A 22,513-nucleotide genomic window follows, 5' to 3' on the forward strand; every position below is an offset into this window, starting at 1 on the left:
ATTTTTATTTTTTTTTTATAGAAATTGAAGTAATCATAATAATAACATCAAGTTAATGATATATTAAAATCACAGTAGTTTATAAGAAAAACTTTTATGGTAATAATGGAGATTATTAATATTTTAGGATTAAGTATTCAACATCAATAATTATGAGTTTAATGATTATACAATGCTAATGTAGTTTTATGTTGTTAATTAATCTTGATATAACTTTTGCAAAACTCCACAAACTTATCATATACATAGTAATAAATGATTGAATAGTGTAAAATAATTTTACACTACATAGCTTATTTTCTCTAATTATATCTTTCATTTTATTATCATGAAAACTTTTCAATCAAATTTTCAAAGGTTCCATAGGAATTAATTTTATTAAAATAAAGTATTGTATATAAACACTAATCATCCAACCATTCAACCAAGCAAGAAATCGTGACCGTACTTAATTAGCATGCTACATTTACACATTTAGTTATTCATGGGTAATAAATCTTATATTTCTTTTATAATTTATGAAAGCAACTTAACCATTGTATCACAGAAATAATATCTCTTTTGATATATATATATATCATCTCTCAAATAAACTTAATTAGTAATTATCCCATATCTCTTCAAAATTAATTATATTAAAAATATTTAAAAATTATGAAATCTTACTATCACAATCCAAAATTATAATATATATGAAATCTTTCATATATATAAACTATATGGAAATCAAAAGAAACTATATATATGGAAGGGCTACAATATTATTATTACCTGTTAAGCTTCAGCCATGTACCTTTGATATTTTATTAGCAAAAACTGCTACCTCAAAAATGGCTAAACTCTTGAACAAGAAGTAGGTGTGCCAATGAAAACCAGATAGAAATTGTAAAAAAGAAAGATAGGGGACGAATCTCCAAAAGACAAAGTAAGTGGTAGACGGAGGTGGCCGACTGTGAATCATAAAAAAAAAGAGAGAAAAATATATATGAATTGTAAAGAACCAATAATCGAAAATATGCAGAATGGGAACCTTGAGAACGACAGAGGGAGATGCGTGGTAACCAATCAAGGTTTTGAACAAATTATTCTTGTGTGAGTGGAAAGATAAAATAGTATCTACTAAAAAATAAATTAAGAAATCAATTAAGTTTTACCATTAATTAGAGTAAAATTAGTACTGAGTGCTCGATCCTAAAGAAAGGACTCACTAATAAAAAATTAATTAAGAACTCAATAATAGAGTTCTTACATTAGAAATGCCACAAAAGTCAAAGCATTAAGGGACAAAATTTTCTTTTTGTCACTAATACTTGAGTCATGAAAATTTTAGTGAGATTTTTTTGATAAATTACATATAAATTGAGTCATTATTAATGCTAATTTTCTTGTACTTTAAAAATGCATTTGATATACATACTTAAGTATAATACAAGGAGAATAAAGCATCACAAGCATAAAGTTACAAATGTTACATTGATAACTTTTTATCATGTGCGTTATTTGGTGAGTAGTGGACACTACAAATATAAAAAAAAAAGTTATAAAATTTATGAGGATGAAGTGGTCGTTGTGGAAGGGTTGAGCCAAGCTTTGACAACTGAGAAGCCACTTGGAGGAGTCGGGGTTGATTATCTTATATGTTGTTTCTGTATTTGAAACAACTTTAAGGCAGAAGAAATATGTTGTTCCACCGATACCATTTCTCCCCGCATCCTTGCTAGGGGTTCAAAATCATTTCATTTGTGTAATTGATTATGGAAGATTAGGATAAGATCGAACTTGGTAATTTTTGTTTTTGATTTTTTATTATTTTTTGTGTTTTTGCTTTATATATTTGAAGTGGAGGAGGAAGCAGTGGTAGGTTCTATATTTATAATTTGAAAAAATGTTGTAGACTAAAATTTATCATAAATTAATTATTTTAAAATTTAAAACATAAAGAAGGTTAATGATAAATTAATGAAAGGACTAAAATGATTCACTCCTAAACATAAAACACTAAAATAAGACTTTTAAAAAAAATCCAAAATGAAAAACACAAAAAACTTATTTACATCAATGTTTCTTTATCATATCATCAATCAAATATCTCTTTGTCTCTGTTCTTATCACTCTCAAGATATGATATATACATCAAAGGGTGTTCAATAATATTGGTCAAATTACTAAAAATGATACATATAGCTAGAATGTGAGAGCAGCATGTGCGTCTGATGAACATATGTCTGCTACCAAAATTATGAGAGAGGGTAGTGAGAATTGGAGAGGTGTGTCCGTTGAGAGAAAAAATAAAATAAAATTGAGAGCGATGATGGATGTGCCTGAATGTTAAAATCAACGCGAATATTAACAAGGTAAAGCCACGAGGGAGGTCCAGATCTGGATTTTTGTCACCGAATAAGTGGTTTTGTTTTTATAAGTCCAGAGCCATGGTTGGGTGAGGAAGCCATTTCTAGCTGTTAAAAGCTGCAAGCATATCAACTTCATAAAATAATAATGGGAAAAATGACAGGTGTCAGTTTCCCAGGACACCACTTCATCATATGACAGGAACTAAAAGTCATAACTAAACAAAATTTTGAGGAATTTGACAAGTTAAATATTTATTTAAGAACTAAAATCTATAATTAAAAAAAAATTGAAGGACTAAAACTTAATTATTCCTTAAAATTATTAATTGAAGAAGCATACTTGCTTGTGAAGATGCTACCTTGAATTGTGAGAGCATAAAAATAACCTTGAATTGAGAGGAATCAAATTAAGAGAATGGGGTTAGGTTGATATAAATAGCACATACCAATTAAAATTCAGCTGTGGAGAAGGCCTTTTATTAGTTTTATGTAATTCATTCTTTTGATCCCTTACGTTAATAAGCTTTAATTCATTCAAAAATGGCCAAACTCTTGAACAACAAGTAGGTGTGTCAATGAAAACCAGACAGAAATTGTGAAAAAGAAAGATAGGGGACGAATCTCCAAAAGACAAAGTAAGTGGTAGACGGAAGTGGACGACTGTGAATCAGAAAAAAAATGAGAGAAAAATATATATGAATTGTATAGAACCAATAATCGAAAATATGCAGAATGGGAACCTTGAGAACGACAGAGGGAGATGCGTGGTAACCAATCAAGGTTTTGAACAAAGAATTTTAGGACGGTGGGGATGAGGGAGGCTGAAATCAGAGGCACGTGATTGAGTAAAATATTTTAATTATAATTATTAGATTAAAATTAGATCAACGCATAAGGATTTATGTAACTCTCTTAGAATTATATATGTATACTGTGATTTAATCTCTTTCTCATATATATTGTTAACAAAACGTATTGTAAAGGTAGATTAAATTCGAATTAACGAAAAGCATCCTCCGCAAACTATAGTTTCATATGCATATTTTTAAGTTTTATTAAACGTTGATTCAAATTTTGAATTGATTATGTTATTCTGTCAGGAATAAAGTTGCATGAAATGACCTAGATCCATAGTTAATAATATTCAGAATTTCTGTTTGATCTATTCAAATTTCCCCATCCTATATAATTTGACGGATTTAGTTCAGGTTCCTAGTTTCTGAATGACAAACCTTCATCTATGATTAGGTCAGGGATACATCTATCTTAACATTAGATGAGTAGTCAGAATATATATTAGCTTTTCACAATTATACTTGTTCAGACATCTCCCCGCTCTTAACACTTTAAAATGATCATAAGGAGTCATGTAATGAGTTTGTTAGAAATCCTGCATTCTATCCTCAGGCTATGTAACTTCAACATTTTCTTTGGGTTATGTTTTGATTGATGAACAGGAGAAAAATATAATACTTATAGTTCCATTAATTGTGAAGGTCGAGCATTAGATTATGGGAGGTGAGGTTGCTGCAGCGAAGAAGAGAGCATGCCATAGCGATCCAGAAGGGCAGCCTTGAATTGGAGGAGTGCTTCCCTCTCCCTCTCAATGCACATTATTTCCTCTTCAGCACAAACAACCTGCAACATCATCATCAAACACACCATAATTTTGTCCGAAAAAATAGCATACTTAATCTTTTTATATGTAGAATCAATAAATAGCTTTTTTATTTTTTGTTTTGTTATAAAAGAGTTATTTGAATGTAAATATTATAAAGCAAAGCAGACTAAAATAGAAGCTAGCAAAATTTTGTCATGACCCTATTTAAATCAATTTATCTTTTCTAGAGCTAAATTTTCATTATTGAGTTTCTCGGTTTTAGTTTTAAAATTAAAACCAGCTTTAGTTTTGAATTTCGGTTTATTCTTTGTTTTTAGTTTTTAAAATGATGTTGTAAATTGAAAATAAATAAAATGAATCAATTATTTTATCTTATTTTGCTCCACTATAAAATAATGGTGAGATGAAGGTAGCAGGATCCAAGTGATGATGACAATGGTGATGTGGTGGAATGATGGCGATGATAATGGCGGAGGTGTTGGTAGAAATGTGATGATGATAGTGACGACAGTAGTAGGGTAGAGTAGCAAAAATTACACTAATAACATTTTGAAATTGAGTTAAAAATTATTTTAGATCCAATTTTGTGTTTTTTTTAAAATTATATTTGAAAACTGAAAACCAATTTAAATATTCACACATGTTTCACAATAAGACCTTTCTTATAAAAGGCCGGCGTCACTACATCAATTATACCCCTTCCCAAATTACGAGGTTTGGATAAAAAAAGGTGGAAATAAGATTAATTTGATTTAAAATTAAAATATTATAATGCAAAAAAAATAATTAGGTGTGAGCATAGAGAATTATTATGTCTATTTTTTAACGACAAAATCTTAAGCATGAACAAAATATTGAAATCAAGGTAGTTATTGAGAGAGTCTATCTTAGTTCATTAAATAGGATGCGTAAATTATTATAAATCTCTTGGTACTTATCTTTGATACTTATAAATAAATAAAAAAGCAAGTCAATTGAAAAATAAAATAAAAAATGGTGTTAGAGCATAAACAAAATGTCACTATCATGAATAATTATTAAATCAAATAATAGAGAAATTATTACATATAACAAGTTCCATAGTAAATTAAGGGAAACAATTAAGAATACATATAGCTTACTCATTAGTTAATCTTGCCCCAAAAATTTTACCAAAAGATAAAACTGAATATAGACACAAATTTTGATGCACTAGCTCAACTATTTTTGTCAAACATTGATATGTCTAATCCCGAATAGGAGAAACTCCACAAATATTTGACAAAGATTTTCAAGTGCTCAATATATTTAGTAGTAATTTGGTCAATGAATTGAATACAAATATAAATATTGGTACATTAAGTGTTGACTAGTTATACACTAACCTGTTCAATACAAGTTACGAGAAACTTAATAAATATTTGATGGAGATTTTGAAAAACTCAATATACATAATAGTAATTTGATCAATGGCTTGAATACAAGTATAAATATTAGTACACTAAGCATTGACTAGTCATACACTGATTTGTCTAATACAAGTTATGAGAAACTCAATGATTTTCTGACGTAGATTTTGAATAACTCAATATGCTTAATAATAATTTGATCTACTAATTGAATATAAGCATAAATGTTGGTATAGGGAACAGTGACTAGTCATACATTAACCTATCTAGTATAAGTTACGAGAAACTCAATAAATATATGAAGATTTCAAAGAACTTAATGTACTTAGTAATAATTTGATTAATGAGTATAAGTGATGAAGTCACAGCGCCTAATAAGAAAGGGGGATTGTGCCTAATCCTCTCTGTTCCCTGGTGCAAAGTACAATAATTTTGTTCAACAAAAGGTCTCCTCTGTAGAACTGTTGAGCAAAAATAAGTGATGAAGTCATAGCTAATAAGAAATAAGGAAGTAGTAAAATGTGCTTTTAAATTATGAAATCATAGAAAATAAGAGAAATCAAAGAAAAAGTATTGAGGAAGTAGCTACATATCCAACTTTTGTGAGAGATTCCTGCATCAACAGGGCATGTTGGTCTCTTTAATGACTTTACAACACCGGTCATTGGGGTTTAGCAAAGACAAACACTTATATGGTTGAAGTGCTTATAGTTTGTAAAAAGATATAGCCACTGCAATGTAATGGCATGCCAGAAAAAATTGAGCAAATAATAACCAAACAAATGAGAGAGAAAATAAGAAAAAGTATTGGGAAGTAGCTAAATACCCAATTTTTTATATAGAAAAACAGTTTAGCGAGAAAATAAAAAAGAAAAACCATTCTTAGTGTGCCATGAATCTGAAGTATTGAACAACTCCTCTACTTCTAGAATTCCTTAGGATAAATATAGTCATGAATACAAAAAATGAATGAAAATCAATTGAATACATTTCCGTAGGAATACGAATTATACCAGAGCTTGTCAAAAAGGCACTATGCCATGCTAAAATCTTTAGAAAATCATACTTCAGCTCTGATTCTAAAGATTACAGGTCCCTTTTCCCCATGTTTGCTTCCTTCATATCCTCAGTTTCCCCATTGATGAATATGGTAAAACCATCAAGCTTCTTTCTCATATCTGAAGCCAAATCAGGTTTCAACATCCTCAGTTATGACAGCAACAAATTCGAACACGTAGTAGGGGGTACTATTTAAAGGCTTAATTCTACGTTGAACTATTGCGTGCAGCAGGGTATGAAATTCAGCTTTTTTAAAATTTATTTTTAGCTTCTAATGATTCTTACTAATTAAGCATGATGCGAAAAAATAAGTAATGATGTGTAAGCCTATTGTTGCACATCTCAGAAATTATATATTATAAATAGATTGTTGCATTTTTTTAGTATCAGTATTGGGTTGGAAACAGGGCAGCTGCAGGAGATGAATGATGCATCTTTCCTGATAAATGTGTGGTGTTTTCCTGATATCATACTTTAATGTGTACTTTTTGTAATCAAAAGATGGCTTATGTTGTTATACAAATGTTACCTAGTGCTAATTATGTGCACGTAACACTTATTGTTGATTTCTTATCATTCATATTAGTTTTCTGGTTAAACATAGCATTATATTTGAGATTAGAGCGTCTCCCTCTTTTAGATGATGGAACAAATGTCGTTTGCACTTTTCTATGCTTCTTGTCTACTTAAACATAGTTGATTCTGAGCATATAAATGGTGATCAATAAATCAGCGACCCAAATTCAAACAGAGCTATATTTCTTTTTGGGCCTCCTGGTACTGGAAAAAAATGCTAGCAAAGGCAATTGCAAATGAAGCTAGTGTTCAAGTTTCATTCATGTCTCAATGTCAACCTTCATTCACATCAAAATGCTTTGGAGAGGATGAAAAGAACATTTGAGCTCTGTTCACACTGCCTGCTAAGGTTGATAGTATGATTGGACAGAGGACTAGAATAGGAGAGCATGAGGCCATGAGGAAGAGAATGAAAGACATGGTAGCTATTAAACAACTTCTTCTACTGTTTTAAGTTTAACATCTCCATGCATGCAAACTTTGGTATGAGCTGAAGATCTAACTAAATATATGTTGCATCATATTTTAGGAAAAGAAGCAAACAGAAGCAGAAGGCCAGAGCTCCGAAGATGCTTCAAACAATAAAGACAAGGAAGAACAAGAAATTAAAGCGAGGCCTTTAAACATGGAAGACATGAGACAGGCTAAGAGTCAGGTAGGGTGAACTTTAAATTTCATTCAAATGGATACGGAGTACTTGATTTGGGCATTTGTACAATACTGCATGAACTAGTCAAAAGTGGATTTTTAAAATCTAGAAATTTAAAAACGTTGGTTCAATTGAATACGGTAATAGATATATGGCACTAGGGTCATCTGATCCATTTTTTTTCCACTTAAAATGGTAACTTGTAACCAAAGATTTCATACTAAATATCACACGAGTGGAAGAAGGAAAGTGTTATTTGCAATAGAATATCTTTTCCCATCTACATGAACTTACGTATATGCAGGTGGATGCAAGTTTTGCATCAGAAGGATCCGTAATGAATGAGTTAAAGCAGTGATAACAATAGCTGACTCACTTCCTTTAGATTGTGGAATGCTACTTTATTATTGGATTTGTTACAATTCATCTTCAATGATACGTTTCAACAAAGGAAGGAGTCCTTCACCAGAGATGTTGAACTCAAAGCATGCCTAAATGTCTCACTATATCCCAAATGTCAGAGATATCATGATTCCCATGCCAGAAAAGCACAAGTTCTGCAACATGCATCTATTCTCTAAAGGACGTGTAGATCATTATGCACTATGTTTTAGAATGGGTTCTTGGTTTTCGTTTGAGTTGTCTACAAACAAATGAGAACCTGTATTAGGGGATTCATGTTATGTAATGCATGGTTTTGGAAGATGCAATGGCTTTGTAGGAAGTAGGAATATTTTACACCAAACATTTTAGGTGTGCTGTATTATATATGACAGTAGAATTTTGTAAATTGAATTGTCTTTAAACTATACTGCTTTTACAGTTGTGCAACTGAAATTATTTTTCTTTAAATCGAACTAGTTGAATGCTATTGGAATTGAAAGAAACTCTGAATTTAAATTTGTAATGAAGTTAGATATTAAAAAGAAATTAAAACGAATTAGCTAGAAATTTAGTCAACTGATTTAAATTCTTTCGCAAATGATGAAGGAAGGTTATGTTTTGATTTTTGGGATTGTTTAAGTAACGACCTAACTTTCACCTAATCCAAACAACTGTGCTCGAATCTAAGATCATTTTTTACTAAAGTAGTTCAAGTTCAATTCCTTGACAATAAACCTTTTTAATATCATACAAAAATAACTAGATCACAATTCCAATTGGCTCCCTCAAGCCCTAGTCCAAGGAAAATTAGCAACCCATTATTAACTCAAAATATATAAGACATAAGATCCCTTAGTCATCCACTTTTAAAGAAAATAATAAATCTAGAAAAGCCTTCCGTTATTCTCTCTCCAAATCCAACTGTGAGAGATGCCTTCTGACCTTCAAAAGTGACTCTTTGCATTTTTCCACATCAACAAGCTGGCACCTATAATCCAGATTTTTTCTCCCAAAAATTAAGATATCCTTCAAAAGTTTTCCTCAAATATATATAATAAGAGAATAAAGAAAAATATGAAATCCCAAGAAAATTATAAAGCCTAAAAGCTTAAGAAATAGACAATGAGATAGAAAAACTACCCCCTCAAACTTATGCTCAATTAGACACTAAATAACTTCCAAGGAGAAAAATGATATATAAAAAAGGAAGAAAAATAAACATTTTTCGTATATAGTTTTGCGATCAGAAAATAAGTAAAAGTTGTATAACCTACTCCGCTACTTAAGTTTTATTACCATCATCGTTTATTACATTTATTTAACTAATACGAAATGATATAAAATTAAATATATTAATATTAATGGATGTCATTTTAAAACTCTAGTAATTGAAGTTAATAATAGTAAAACTCTTTCAACGCATTATATACTTTTTAAACAAATAATTTATCAAAAAAAGTGATAATATTACGTTATTAATATAATCATAAATGATTTGACTATTAATTATATATATGCACATTCAAGCATCCTATCATTATTTGACTATTAATTAGAAATTAATATTTTATAAACAATTTAATCTATATTTCAGAAATGTAATAAAATTATTCTTGTTCATTTTTTTATACAGGGATGTTCATCTTTTGTTATGGAATAAATCAAGAAATATGAAACCTCATACAAGTGGTGGAATGGGACCATCAAATTGATTTGATTCAAGATAGCTAAAGTCAATATATCTAAAGTCATTTGGGAAATGTCTGACCTAACTTGCAAGATCTCAATCCTATCTAATTCAATTGAAAACATGGGCCCCAGTTTTGGCTAAATTCCAGAGCCAATGAGTTATCAGATAAAGCGTTTGAACTCAAATCTAGTTGTTCTAGGCGAGCTGGAAATCCAACATCTTCAGAAATTGTCCCATTTAGCTTGTTCCTATAAAGGTACAATCTTCTTAAAGATGGGAACACTGAAAAGAAAAATAGAATGTTAGTTTCCAAAATGTGTAAATGAAAATAAATAAAATTCTTATACCTATAAAAAGAAATTTCTAGAGATTGAAGCAATAAGAATAATAACATAAAGTTAATGATAGATTAAAATCACAATAGTTTATAAAAAAAACCATTTACAGTAATAATGGAGATCACCAATATTTTTGGATTAAGTATTGAACATCAATAATTATTAATTTAATGATTATACAATGGCAATATAGTTTAATACTATTAACTAATTTTAATATAATTTTTGTAAAACTTCACAAACTTATCATATTCACATTAGTAAATAATTGAATGACAATATAAAATAATTTAACATTATTAATACACAACTTATTTTCTCTAATTATATCTCTATTTTATTTTATTATCATGAAAACTTTTCATCCAAATTTTTAAAAGATTACATAGAACATAGTTTTATTAAAATAAAATATTGAATATAAACACTAGATCACCCGATCACTCAACCAAGCAAGAAATCGTGACCCTACTTAATTAGCATGCTACATTTACACATTTAGTTATTCATTGGTAATAAATCTCATATTTCTTTTATAATTTATGAAAGCAACTTAGCCATTGTATCACAAAAATAATATCTCTTTTAATATATATATATATATATATATATATTATTTGAAATCGAAAATAATATTAAACAATTTATTAAACACACACCATTAATTTCAAACGAACTGGAAATGGAAAGCTAGTTATATCAGCCAATAGGTAAATACTTGTCCAATGACTATGTAAACACACCATTAATTTCGAGACCAGGTTTTCTAGTTACTGATCTTGGATGTGAACAGCTTGTCAAACACACCATTAAGCGGTAAGATAAATTTTCTCAGCACTTAGGCTAAACTGTAAAATGCTCCTTAATCTTACCTATCAAATTCTACCCATGTAGTAACAGAGATAAGAAACAATAAATGAATAGCAAATTCACTGGTTTATAAATGGAAATTCGCTGGTTTTCTCAACATTTTACTAGCCATGCAGCTGAAGCTGTATGATTTAAATTCTAAACTTATTTCCTTTTACTTTCCCCCTTTTTTGTGTTACTATATACTAATTTCTTGCTTGCAGGAAGTTCCTGACAACGAGTTTGAGAAGCGAATAAGACCAGAGGTTATCCCTGCAAATTTCTTGCTTGCAGGAACTTTTCTGCTATATTTTTCTGATATCTTCGAAGCACCATTTCTTTACATATATATAGCTGCTATAGAGGGGACAAGTCCGACAAGCAAAAATGGAAAACATATACGCAATCAGAAATATCCTAACAGCAAATATGTCTTTATTCCACTACCCACGCATCTTCTAGAAGACACGATGCTATCATATGGTTTGCGATTTTCCTACGTACGGTGCATGTATGCATGATGCATGATACCAACCATGCTGTACGTTCCTTCCTCTTGGACCTTTGGTGCTTACTTCCTGCAGACCCCCCTGTGTCATTCATACCCCCTGGTGACATCCGTATCAGACATGGTAGTTGTTAAACAACTTCTACTATTTTAAGTTTAACATCTATGTCCATGCAAATTAACTTTGGTATGAGCTTAACTAAATATCTATTGCACGATATATTAGGAAAAGAAGAAAAGAGAAGCAGAAGGCCAAAGTTCTGAAGATGCTTCAAACAATAAAGATAAGGAAGAACAAGAAATTACCCTGAGGCCTTTAAACATGGAAGACATGAGAGAGGCTAAGACTCAGGTAGGGTGAATTTAAAATTTCACTCAAATGGCTATGGAGTACTTGATTTGGGCATTTGTACAATACTGCATGAAGTATTTAAAAGTGGATATTTGTTAAAATCCAGGAATTCAAAAATGCTGGTTCAATTGAATACGGTGATGGATATATGGCACTAGAGTCATCTGATCCATTTTTATTTCCACTTAAAATGGCAACATGTACATGCAAGTTGTAACCAAGGATTTCATACTAACAATTTCACACAAGTGGAAGAAGGAAAGTGTCTATTTCCAATAGAATATCTTTTCCCATGTACATGAACTTACAGATATCTGATTAAATGCAGGTGGCTGCAAGTTTTGCATCAGAAGGATCTGTAATGAATGAGTTGAAGCACTGGAATGATTTGTATGGTGAAGGAGGTTCAAGGAAGAAACAACTGCTCACTTACTTCCTTTAAATTGTGGAATGCTACTTTTATTTTTGGATTTGTGACCATTCATCCTCAATGATATATACCTTTAACAAAGGAAGGATTCCTTCATCAGAGATGTTGAACTCAAAGCATGCCCAAATGTCAGAGATATCATGATTCCCAGAAAAGCACAAGTTCTACCACACATATCTATTCTCTAAAGGACGTGTGGATCGTCATGCACTATGTTTGGGAATGGGTTCTCGGTTTTCCGGTTGTCTACAAACAAATGAGCACCTGTATTAGGGGATTTATATTATGTCATGCATGGTTTTGGAAGATGCAATGGCTTTGTAGGAAGTAGGAATATTTTACACCAAACATTTTAGGTATGCTGTATTATATAATCAGAAATTTGTAAATTGATTGTGCAACTGTACTGCTTAATAATTAAATTGGCAAAACACCTTGCCCTCTTTTGATGAGATATTTGTTAAATTGCAGAACTATGAGATGTATCTCAAGCGTGATGAGCACTTCAATCATCTCAATTCTCATTATTGTGAAGATTCATCAACTTCATACAAAACAACCAGTTCAGATTTAAGGGCTAAAGTACAAACAAAATGCTTAGAAATTAAAAAGGAAAATAAACTAGATCACAATCACAATTGGCTCCCTCAAGCTCTAGAAGCCTTCCTTAATTCTCTCTCGGTCTCCAAATCCAACTGCGAGAGATGCCTTCTCAACTCCAAAAGTATCTCTTTGCATTTTCCACCTCCACAAGCTGGCACCTAGAATTCAGAATTTTTCTGCCAAAAATTAAAATATCGATCCTTCAAAATTTGTCCTCAACTAGAAGTAACAAAAGAATAAAGAAAACATTGAAATGCCAAAAAAAGCACCATGGCTAAAAGCTATATAAAGAAGTAGAAAATGAGATAGAAAAACTACCTCAAACATATTTTCTATTTTACACTTAATAACTTACGAGGAAAAAGATATATCAAGAAAAATATATATATAATTTATATTGAGTTATTATTTAGCGATTAGAAAATAGGTTAAAGTATTTTAATTTGTTTAATATGAAATGTTAGTGTAAAGAAGTTTTATAACCTACATAACAATCATCATTCCTTTAATTTATTTAACTAATACCCCGAAATGACATGAAAATAAATAAAATTAAATATATTACTTTTAATAAATCCCATGTAAAAATCCAATACATTGAACTATTTGAACTTATTATATGCTTTTTAGAAAAACATTTATATTACGGGATTAAAAAAATCCCAAAAGATGATTTGTAGTCATGTTAAAAAACATTTTGAGATAAGAATATTTAAAATATCAAGATTTAGATTACTCGAATATATATATACAACTCATTTAATATATATTTTCAAGCATCGTATCATTATTAAATATTAAATTACAAATTAGTATTTTATAAACAATCTAATCTAGATTTCAGAAATACAAAACAAACATGCATGCACGTCCAACTTTTCTTTCTCATTACAACTGCTTGTTCATCTTTAGTTAAAACTAGTTCATTCAAAGATATATCATATATGTTCTAGCTAGTCTTCTTTTAAGAAGAAAACCGGACTACAACTTGTTTACCTACGGTGTAATAGTAAACTAAGGTTCGTGTTGATGAATAATTGTTTTTTTTATTAATTGAGGATCTAAAGGTTAAAACAAAAGAGAAAAACGCCATCTAGTTGTAAACAATGATTTGTGACTGCTATTTATCATATAAAGGAAAATGAAGTATATATACGAAGACTAAAATATTGTTACCAGCTATCCTCTGTGACGCCACTTGAAAACTTTCACTGCTACCATGACATAAATAGCGTCTGATAAATTGCTTATGAACTTGAAATAAGCATGTCTCCAAGAACGCTTTATTAAGATTGAGCCAAAGACGCCCCAGAAGCTTATAACAAATCCAATTGCCATGCTCATGTAAAATTCACGGGTGAAGAGCAATTTTTCATCTTCAGGAAGTTTAACAATTGGTTCGTGTGCAGGCTTCCCATCAATACACAATTTCTCTAGTGGTGGTCCACAAAGATCAAGATTATCTTCATAACATGAGGCATTGAAACTCTGTAATTGTGTACCAGTTGGAATTTCTCCAGATAGATTGTTATGTGACAAATCTAACACGCCGAGTCGATCAATTTGAGTAAGACTCGAAGGAATTGAACCAACTAGATGGTTTCTTGACAAATCAAGAAAGTCAAGCGATGTTAACTTTCCAATATTTGAAGGAATTTTTCCGGTCAAATGGTTTCTTGATAAATTCAATGAAACCAATCCAAATAAATTCTCTATTTCCAGTGGAATTTCTCCAGAAAAGTGGTTGCTTGAGAGATCAATGCTTTTTAAAAGTAGCAACACATTATTCTTGAACATTTGTTCTGAACCTTTCCACATCAAGAGTGCATTCAAATCATATGTTAGATTACCATCCATGTAATTGGTATGGACATAATATGAATGACCTTGTGAAGATGTCTTTTGAGTCATTGATGTGACACCCTCTACCCCTCACATATATATTAATAAAGGAATAAAAATTCAAATATTAATTAAAAGTATTTTTAAAACATTTTTAAATACAAGCTTTTCAAATGGGTAAAAGGCTCACATTCACTTTCTTCTACATCATATTCAAACTTGTCCAAATAAATAATAAAGTCATCTCGACTCAAAGAAAGTCATATAAGTCTCATACAATTAATATATAACCTATATCCTAATGTCACATCCTATCAGAGCGTGGTGTTCCCGTGTCCCCTAGCATGAGGTTCTTCATAGTCATCCACCTATTCATCTGCTCCCCCGAACACAAGTTCAAGATCATCACAGGATCCAAACACAACAACACACAGGGAGTGAGTTATCACATTCCTAGCTAATAGAGAAAGAAGACAATTAAATATATATATTATATAAATGAGATACCACTTGCTTAAACATAGCTCACGTAACTTCACCACTTCGTCATTCAAAATTCACTTTTCAATTATCAATCACATTACACAAGAATCCCACACTTCGGTCAAGATATAATAACACATCAATTAGCAAGCATATGCAATAGTTATGCTAAGACTCAATTCTATATGCAATGTGGTACCATGTCAGTGAAAAACCACCCTGGGGCGCTTAGGAGTACATAACAAGACACACCACACAATGGGTTTGTCAGGTCACTCTCACTAAGTAAGATCATAGGGAGACCAGTCAGGGTCACGATGTTTTGCGAGAATGCTCCAACCATATGAGATCAGCATAGGCTTAAAGGAGCACTCAAACCCGGTGACCCCCAAGGCCTACACTCCGAAGAGTCCGTCAGGGCCTCTCCCTCCTGATTCAGGTCCAACCCCTAAAATAATTTTTTTTTACATGCAGACACTGCTCATGAATTATACAATACCCACGACCTTACACTCGTGTTTTAAACACGTTCAACACAATTGCGCTACGATTTAACACTGGTTCCTAAATAGGAAACCTAGATTTTCTCTTTAACACTGCGCATCAACGCTTTTCTCAAGATAACGCTGGTCGGGTATTGTACAATTCATAGCTTACAACACAAGTAATTTCACATCAAGTGTTAACTACACACTTATCCACAACTAGAACTCATTCACAATTTCACATCTCATAGTGTCACAATCCACCATCACATGTTTACACGTATCTCACAAATTAACACATGTTCAACTTTACACTTATACTCAATCTCAATAACAATATTATAATCTCAAAGCAACATGTTATTCTACAATTCATCACATACTCACAATTTGAATTATCATTTCATATCCTCAATATAACAATTTATATAAAAGACTATCACAACATGAGGACTAAAACCCCTCAAATAATATTACACAATTATATCCAAATCATAGGTCCAAATATACAAATATCAAGAGCACAATTTATCAAGCAATTTTCATCAGGACATCAATATTTTATTTATAATCATAAAGGAAAAATTGCAATTTAACAAACATCCCAAAATAAAATCCCAATTTAATCCTCTAAGGATCCCTACACATGTTCTCACTAATCCCCAACTGTGAATAACTCATCCCTTACCTCTAAGCGGGCTCACGTGTCTTCAGCCAGCGATAGCCACATCTCTAGCAGTTCCTGGAAATTCTTTCAATTATTCATCCGACTGCTCCGATAGAATTCCCAAACGTCAGAGAGACGGAGAAGAGATTGAAACCTCCACTTGTACTGTCTTCATACGATTCCTTTTTCTCCCTCCACGAATATTATCTCGCAAATCCCAACGGTGGAAGCGTGCGGAATTGAATTTCGAACAACATATCCAAATTTCACAATAATCCAACGGTTAACGAAACCGGGATCGTAGTTTTACCAAGACAGCTCTGGGTTTCTGCGGGAAAGAAAAAGGCTACAATGCGAAGGGTTTTTCTCTCAATTCAGACATGATATCGAAATTCCCAACGGTAAGAATGCTCGGAGTTGTGTTGCGAACATGATACTCAAATTTCACGACGATCCAACGGTGAACGGGTTTGAGATCGTCGTTTTTCTGAGACTGGTTTGGTGGGCTGCGGGAAAAAGAAAGGGTTTTGAGAGGAGAAAGGGAAAAACGAAAATGAGACCAAAAGGAGGCAGCTGACTTAACATAACTATTTATACCTAGGGTACTCAGCCTATTATTTGCTCTATATTTATTTATTTATTTATTTATTACTAAAAAGCTTTTTAAATTTATTTACGAAAAATTGGGATGTTACAATTCCACCCCTCTTAAAAGAAGTTTCGTCCCCGAAACTTGCCGAAAGATCGAGAAAAAGATATCACGCATATGATTCTCAATATCAAGATGTGTGTCTAGTTGAAACTCTTTTTCTGTTACTCTGATCACAAGACTCCTCTGCACTTAACTATTAAATCCGGTGATCCTCGTTTACTCAATGATAGTATTACATAAGTAAGTCTTCTCACGAGAGTGACATCTCAACTATAATAGAATGTGAATGACATACTATTTGGAGTAGAATAATATCATAGGAGACACTAATGACAAATTGAAAAGAACAAACAAACACAAGGAGACGTGACTGATCACATGGTCGACTCTTTTTCGAACATCGGACGGTTCAAGAAAGATAATGAGTTTCGAGACTCTCACACTCTACCAATCCTAGTTCACGATGACTATCGAGAATACATGATTTGCCTACCCTTGAGTTGTGGATCTCTCCGCTCATATAACGTTGCGGGACATCATTAAACAGATCACCGTGAAGGTCGAGCATTAGGACATGGGCGGTGAGGTTGGAGCAGCGAATCCCTTGCCATTGGCAGCAATCAGAAGTGGTCCAAGAAGAGAGCATGCCAAAGTGATCCAGAAGTGCAGCCTTGAATTGGAGGAGTGCTTCCCTCTCAGTCTGAATGCACATAATATGGTCTTGAGCAGAAACAAGAACCTGCAACATCATTAATATTATTATGCCTTCCATGAATTTCAAACCAACTGGAGTTTATTTTTTACTTTTAATAAATAACAGTAAAAAAAAGTTTTAGATATTCATACTTTTAATAAAAAAAATCCTTTTAGGATATTTAATTTTTAAAAATTTGTAATACACGGATAAAATATATAAAAAAAACTCTTCAATAAAATTTATGGAAATTAGTTAAAATAATTGTATTTCCTCTAAATTTACTAATATAAATTTTACGCAAGTATGAAAAATATATTCAAATAATTTCTTTTGACCCAAATAGTTTGATTAGTTATGTTGATTTTATAATTATTTCTTTCCCGCTTTTTTAATATTCTATCAGCTCCTTTTTTATTATTTATATTAAACATGTTATATTCTATGCATTTATGTTATAAATATAAAAGCAAAAGAAGTAATTATTATGACGTTTTTAAAATTTAAACAAGTAACTAAAACCATGAATATTGGTAAAAATGTTTGAATATAAATGTGTGTATAACTTTTATTTTGTTATTTAAAAGTTAAAATAATTTGAATAGTCTAGGGGGTTAATTTAATTAGTTGGAAATTAATATAAATTTTTTGATATTATCTTTGATTTCAATAGATAAAAAAAATCTTAGCTTGGTATTTAATTTGCTGAAAAGATTTGAAGCATATAAACATGGCCGCTATGAGATGGGTTCGGCATACAACACTTCTAAATAATAATTATGACTTCTGTGGTTCTGTTTGCTTCTACCACAACTACTTTAGAAAAATAATTATTTTAAGGGAAATTTTTGAACGAAAACTTTCATCCAAATGCCATTGAATTTTTATTTTAATTTTAAAATAAATTTTGTTCCTAACTTCTCTTTTAAATATGTAACAATTTTATTAGTTCATATTATTTTTTTACAAACATTAACCAATAAAATTGGTATATATTTAAAAGAGAAGTTAGGAGAAAATTTATTTATTAGATAATATTATAAAATACTTCAAATATAATTGAATCCATTGGCTTATATATTTTCAGCTTTCAGTTTTTAACTTTTCAACTTTCAAACTTTATAATTTCATCTACAATTTTAACTATCAATTAGCAATATTTTAAGTAATCGTCCGAAACACAACCTGAATCTATGGTGGCAAAAATTATGAGCAAGATTTTGTGCACTAATTACTTGACCCATATTTTGTTATGCATTTCGACCGAAAGATTTTCAGTTTAAAGATGCTAAAATGTACTTTAGTATATATATATATATATATATATATATATATATATATATATATATATATATATATATATATATATATATATATTCTTATGAGTAAAAGTGACGATCACTACACAACAATGACACAATTGCTGCTTATGTTCCCATTTTTCTTTTATTTTCCAATTTAATATTTAACCAATTAAATAAAAATAATGTAGCATTCTAAACGATATATATATCAAGGGAAGACTTGGAAAAGTCTCCAGTCAAGAAGTTGCAAAAAAAAAAGTTTTTAAAAAAAACTAAAGATTACTCATCCGTAACTTTTGCACTTTGTTTGGATTAGAGATGAAATAGAGAAAAAATGAAAGAGAAAAAAAGATAGAAATAAAAGAGAAACAAGGTAGAGAATTTATATTGTTTAAATAGAAATAGTAAAAAAATGAGTGTTTTTTTTAGGAATCCTCCCATAAAATCAATATTGCTTCTCACAAAATCCTCCCATTTTACCACTGTTTTTGAGGAATCAATTTTTTTTTGGACCCCACTAAATATTTTTTTACTTCATTTTCATTTCCATCCCATCTAAATCAAAAGTTCCCATTTCATTTTTTTACCCCACTAAATTTGTTTTACTTCATTTTATTTTCAGTCCATCTAAACCAAAAGTTCCTCACTTCTTCCCAATTTATTTCCTTCCAAATGATCCTAGTGGAGGACTTCAAATTATATGTAATTGACATTAAAATCATAACGTGTTTGAAGTGGCATTCAAAGTAGGTTTAGTTGAAAAAAGTGACCATGTTCTTAACGAAGAAGAGGAAATTGGGTTTAAAAACATATACCATGCTTGAAGAGGACATTCAAATTTAAAGTTAATTAATCTATTTGTCCTAGATACCAATAGACCCATAAATGATTTTTTTATTATTAAAGTGACTATGTTCTTAATATATATATATATATATATATATATATATATATATATATATATATATATATACACACACATAAATGCTTTAAAAAAAACGAAGAAGAAAATATTGAGAAAAAAGAACTAAAATATTCAATAAATTAAAACAATTCAATTCCAATTAAATTCACACCAAAACCCAATACTTTCTATAATTTTTAAAATTCTTAATTGGCTATAATTTCATTATTCCTATACAGCAATATATTAAATATCAAATATAAAATAAATTTCTTAATATCAATTTTATATTTGTCTTATATATCAACCAAAATATGTACTCCTTAATATAATAAAAAATTAATACTATGACACTTTCAAGGGATGATTTGAAAAAATATATCATCAATTTGTCATGAAAATAATGTATGATTGACAAATATAGCTAATAGAACTTAAAAAGAGTAATGACATTCAAAAATTGGAAAAAGCCACTATATTCTACTCTACACATAAAAAAGTGTATGCATGGTGTGAGCCTTTTTTGTGTGTGCGTACGGAGAGAAAGATTGAAAATAAAATTTATTGTATCTTTCATTTGTTTAAGTCGAAATGGATTATATTAGAATCTTAAGAGAAAGATCATTTTGAAGGTTAAAATGGGAAAAAATGAAAATTATTGAATTAAGATTAAAAATAATATATCATTGAAATTATTGAATTAAAATTAAAAATAATATATCATTGAAATTAAAGCTTAATTATAAATATAGAATGTAATATTATTATTGTCCTTGTCTTTATTATTGTTGTCATTATCTTTGTCATCACTATTTATGCCTTGTTACCACTATCATATTTGATGGTTCAACATCTACATATACCATGGTTCAACCTTGAAAACAAAAAATAAGGGGGCAAAACAAACGGTGCTTCAACCTCTAATTCAATCCGAAACATTATGAACCCAAAAAACAATGAACAAAACATAGGAGAATGATCTATTTTAAGAAGAAAAAAATGACAAAACTGAATAAAAATTTAAGGAAATTGAAATTCATTGAAATCAAATGAGATTTGAATTGTGATTTTCACAAATACATTCAAATGAGAAAACATGAACGAACCTGCAACATCATAAATATTATTATGGCTTGCATGTATTTGAAACGAACTGGATTCATGGTTGGCATTTTGGTGATTATGATGAGAAAGGCAAAGTGATTGATGAAATGAATCCACTGAATATGAGAATTAGAATGATACTGATGACTTTAGCACTGCCAATAGGCATGCATATATATAACATCGGGATGGTTAATGGAAGTCACATTTCTCAACGGTTGGACCACTCATAAATTCTTCCAAGTATGTAAAATATATTCAAATAATTTCTTTTGATGCAAATAGTCTGATTAGTTATGTTTATTTTATAATTATTTCTTTCCCGTTTTTTTAAATTATCAGCTCTTTTTATATTATTTGTATTATACATGTTATATTCTATATATTTATGTTATAAATATAAAAGCAAAAGACGTAAGTATTATGACGTTTCTAAAATATAAACAAGTAACTAAAACTATGAATAATGGTAAAAATGTTGAAATATAAAAGTGTGTATAACTTTTATTTTGTTATTTAAAAGTTAAAGGGATTTGGATAGCTAGGGGATTTAGTTTAGCTGGTTCAATAAGATTTATGAATTATTATATATCTTTTGTTATTATCTTTGATTAAACAAAAGATAAAAAAGAAGAAATTGGATAAAAAAAAGCTTGGTATTTAATTTGTTAAAGAGATTTGGAGCATATACGCATGCACGCTATGAGATGGGTTCGACACACAGCTAGTTTCCAATCAGACCTCGTATTGGTGGTACTATAACACGTCTAAATAATAGTTAGGACTTCTGTGGTCATGTTTGCTTCTACCTCAACTATTTTCAGGATAATTCAAACTTTTTAATTTCATCTAAAGTTTCAACTATCAATTAACAATATTTTAAGTAATTGACCTAAACACAACGTAAATCTATGGTGGCAAACACTATGAGCAAGATTTTGTCCACTAATTACTTGACCTATATTTTGTTACGCATTTTGACTAAACTGTTTTCAGTTTAAAGATGCTAAAATGTACTTAAGTTCCCACACAACAACAGCACAGTTCCTAGTTAGGTTCCCACTTTTCTTTTTATTTTTCAATTTAATATATAACCAAATAAATAAATAAATAAAAAAGACTTAAAAATAATGTAACATTCTAAACGATATATATCAAGGGGAGACTTGAAAAAGTCTCCAGTCAACAAGTCACACAAAGTTGATCGTATATCGTAATGCAATTTCATATTTAAAATAATTAGAAAATTAATAAACACAAAATTTGCAATTTATGAAAGCAAAAAACAGCACTTTGAAAGAAAAAAAACTTTTAAAAAGATTAACTCATTTGTTACTTTTGCACTTTATTTGGATTAGAGATGAAATAGAAAAAAATGAAAGAGGAAAAAAAAGATAGAAATAAGAGAGAAACGAAGTGGAAAATTTATCTTTTTTTTTGGATAAATAAAAATGAAAAAAATGAGTGAATTTTATATTATTTAGGAATCCTCCCATAAAATTAATATTACTTCAAACATAATCCTCCATTTCACCACTGTTTTTGAGGATTTTTTTTTTGGACTCCAATAAATTTGTTTT

The 22,513-nt window shown here is 30.2% G+C and overlaps 1 protein-coding gene and 1 long non-coding RNA gene across 3 annotated transcripts; one reads left to right on the plus strand and one right to left on the minus strand.

The window, feature by feature from the left end:
* The first annotated feature begins 11,600 nt into the window (after window positions 1-11,600).
* LOC114390921 lies at window positions 11,601-12,647 on the plus strand. The gene is made up of 2 exons (XR_003662032.1): window positions 11,601-11,765; window positions 12,094-12,647. It is a non-coding gene; the product is annotated as an uncharacterized LOC114390921 (long non-coding RNA).
* A 1,327-nt stretch (window positions 12,648-13,974) lies between these two features.
* On the minus strand, window positions 13,975-21,107 carry LOC114390916 (receptor-like protein EIX2). 2 transcript variants are annotated; one of them, XM_028351856.1, is made up of 3 exons: window positions 20,936-21,107; window positions 17,463-17,666; window positions 13,975-14,079 (listed from the first exon to the last, which is right to left on the minus strand). In XM_028351856.1, the coding sequence occupies exons 1-3, from the start codon at window positions 20,999-21,001 to the stop codon at window positions 13,978-13,980; spliced, it is 372 nt and encodes a 123-aa protein (XP_028207657.1). In that variant the 5' UTR covers window positions 21,002-21,107; the 3' UTR covers window positions 13,975-13,977. The 2 variants fall into 2 exon arrangements, with proteins under 2 accessions (XP_028207657.1, XP_028207656.1); XM_028351855.1 differs by lacking the exon at window positions 13,975-14,079 and having other exon boundaries at window positions 17,043-17,666; window positions 20,936-21,092.
* Between the last annotated feature and the right edge of the window lie 1,406 nt (window positions 21,108-22,513).

The sequence above is a fragment of the Glycine soja genome, chromosome 16 (genome assembly GCF_004193775.1).
Source record: "Glycine soja cultivar W05 chromosome 16, ASM419377v2, whole genome shotgun sequence".
NCBI lineage: Eukaryota > Viridiplantae > Streptophyta > Magnoliopsida > Fabales > Fabaceae > Glycine > Glycine soja.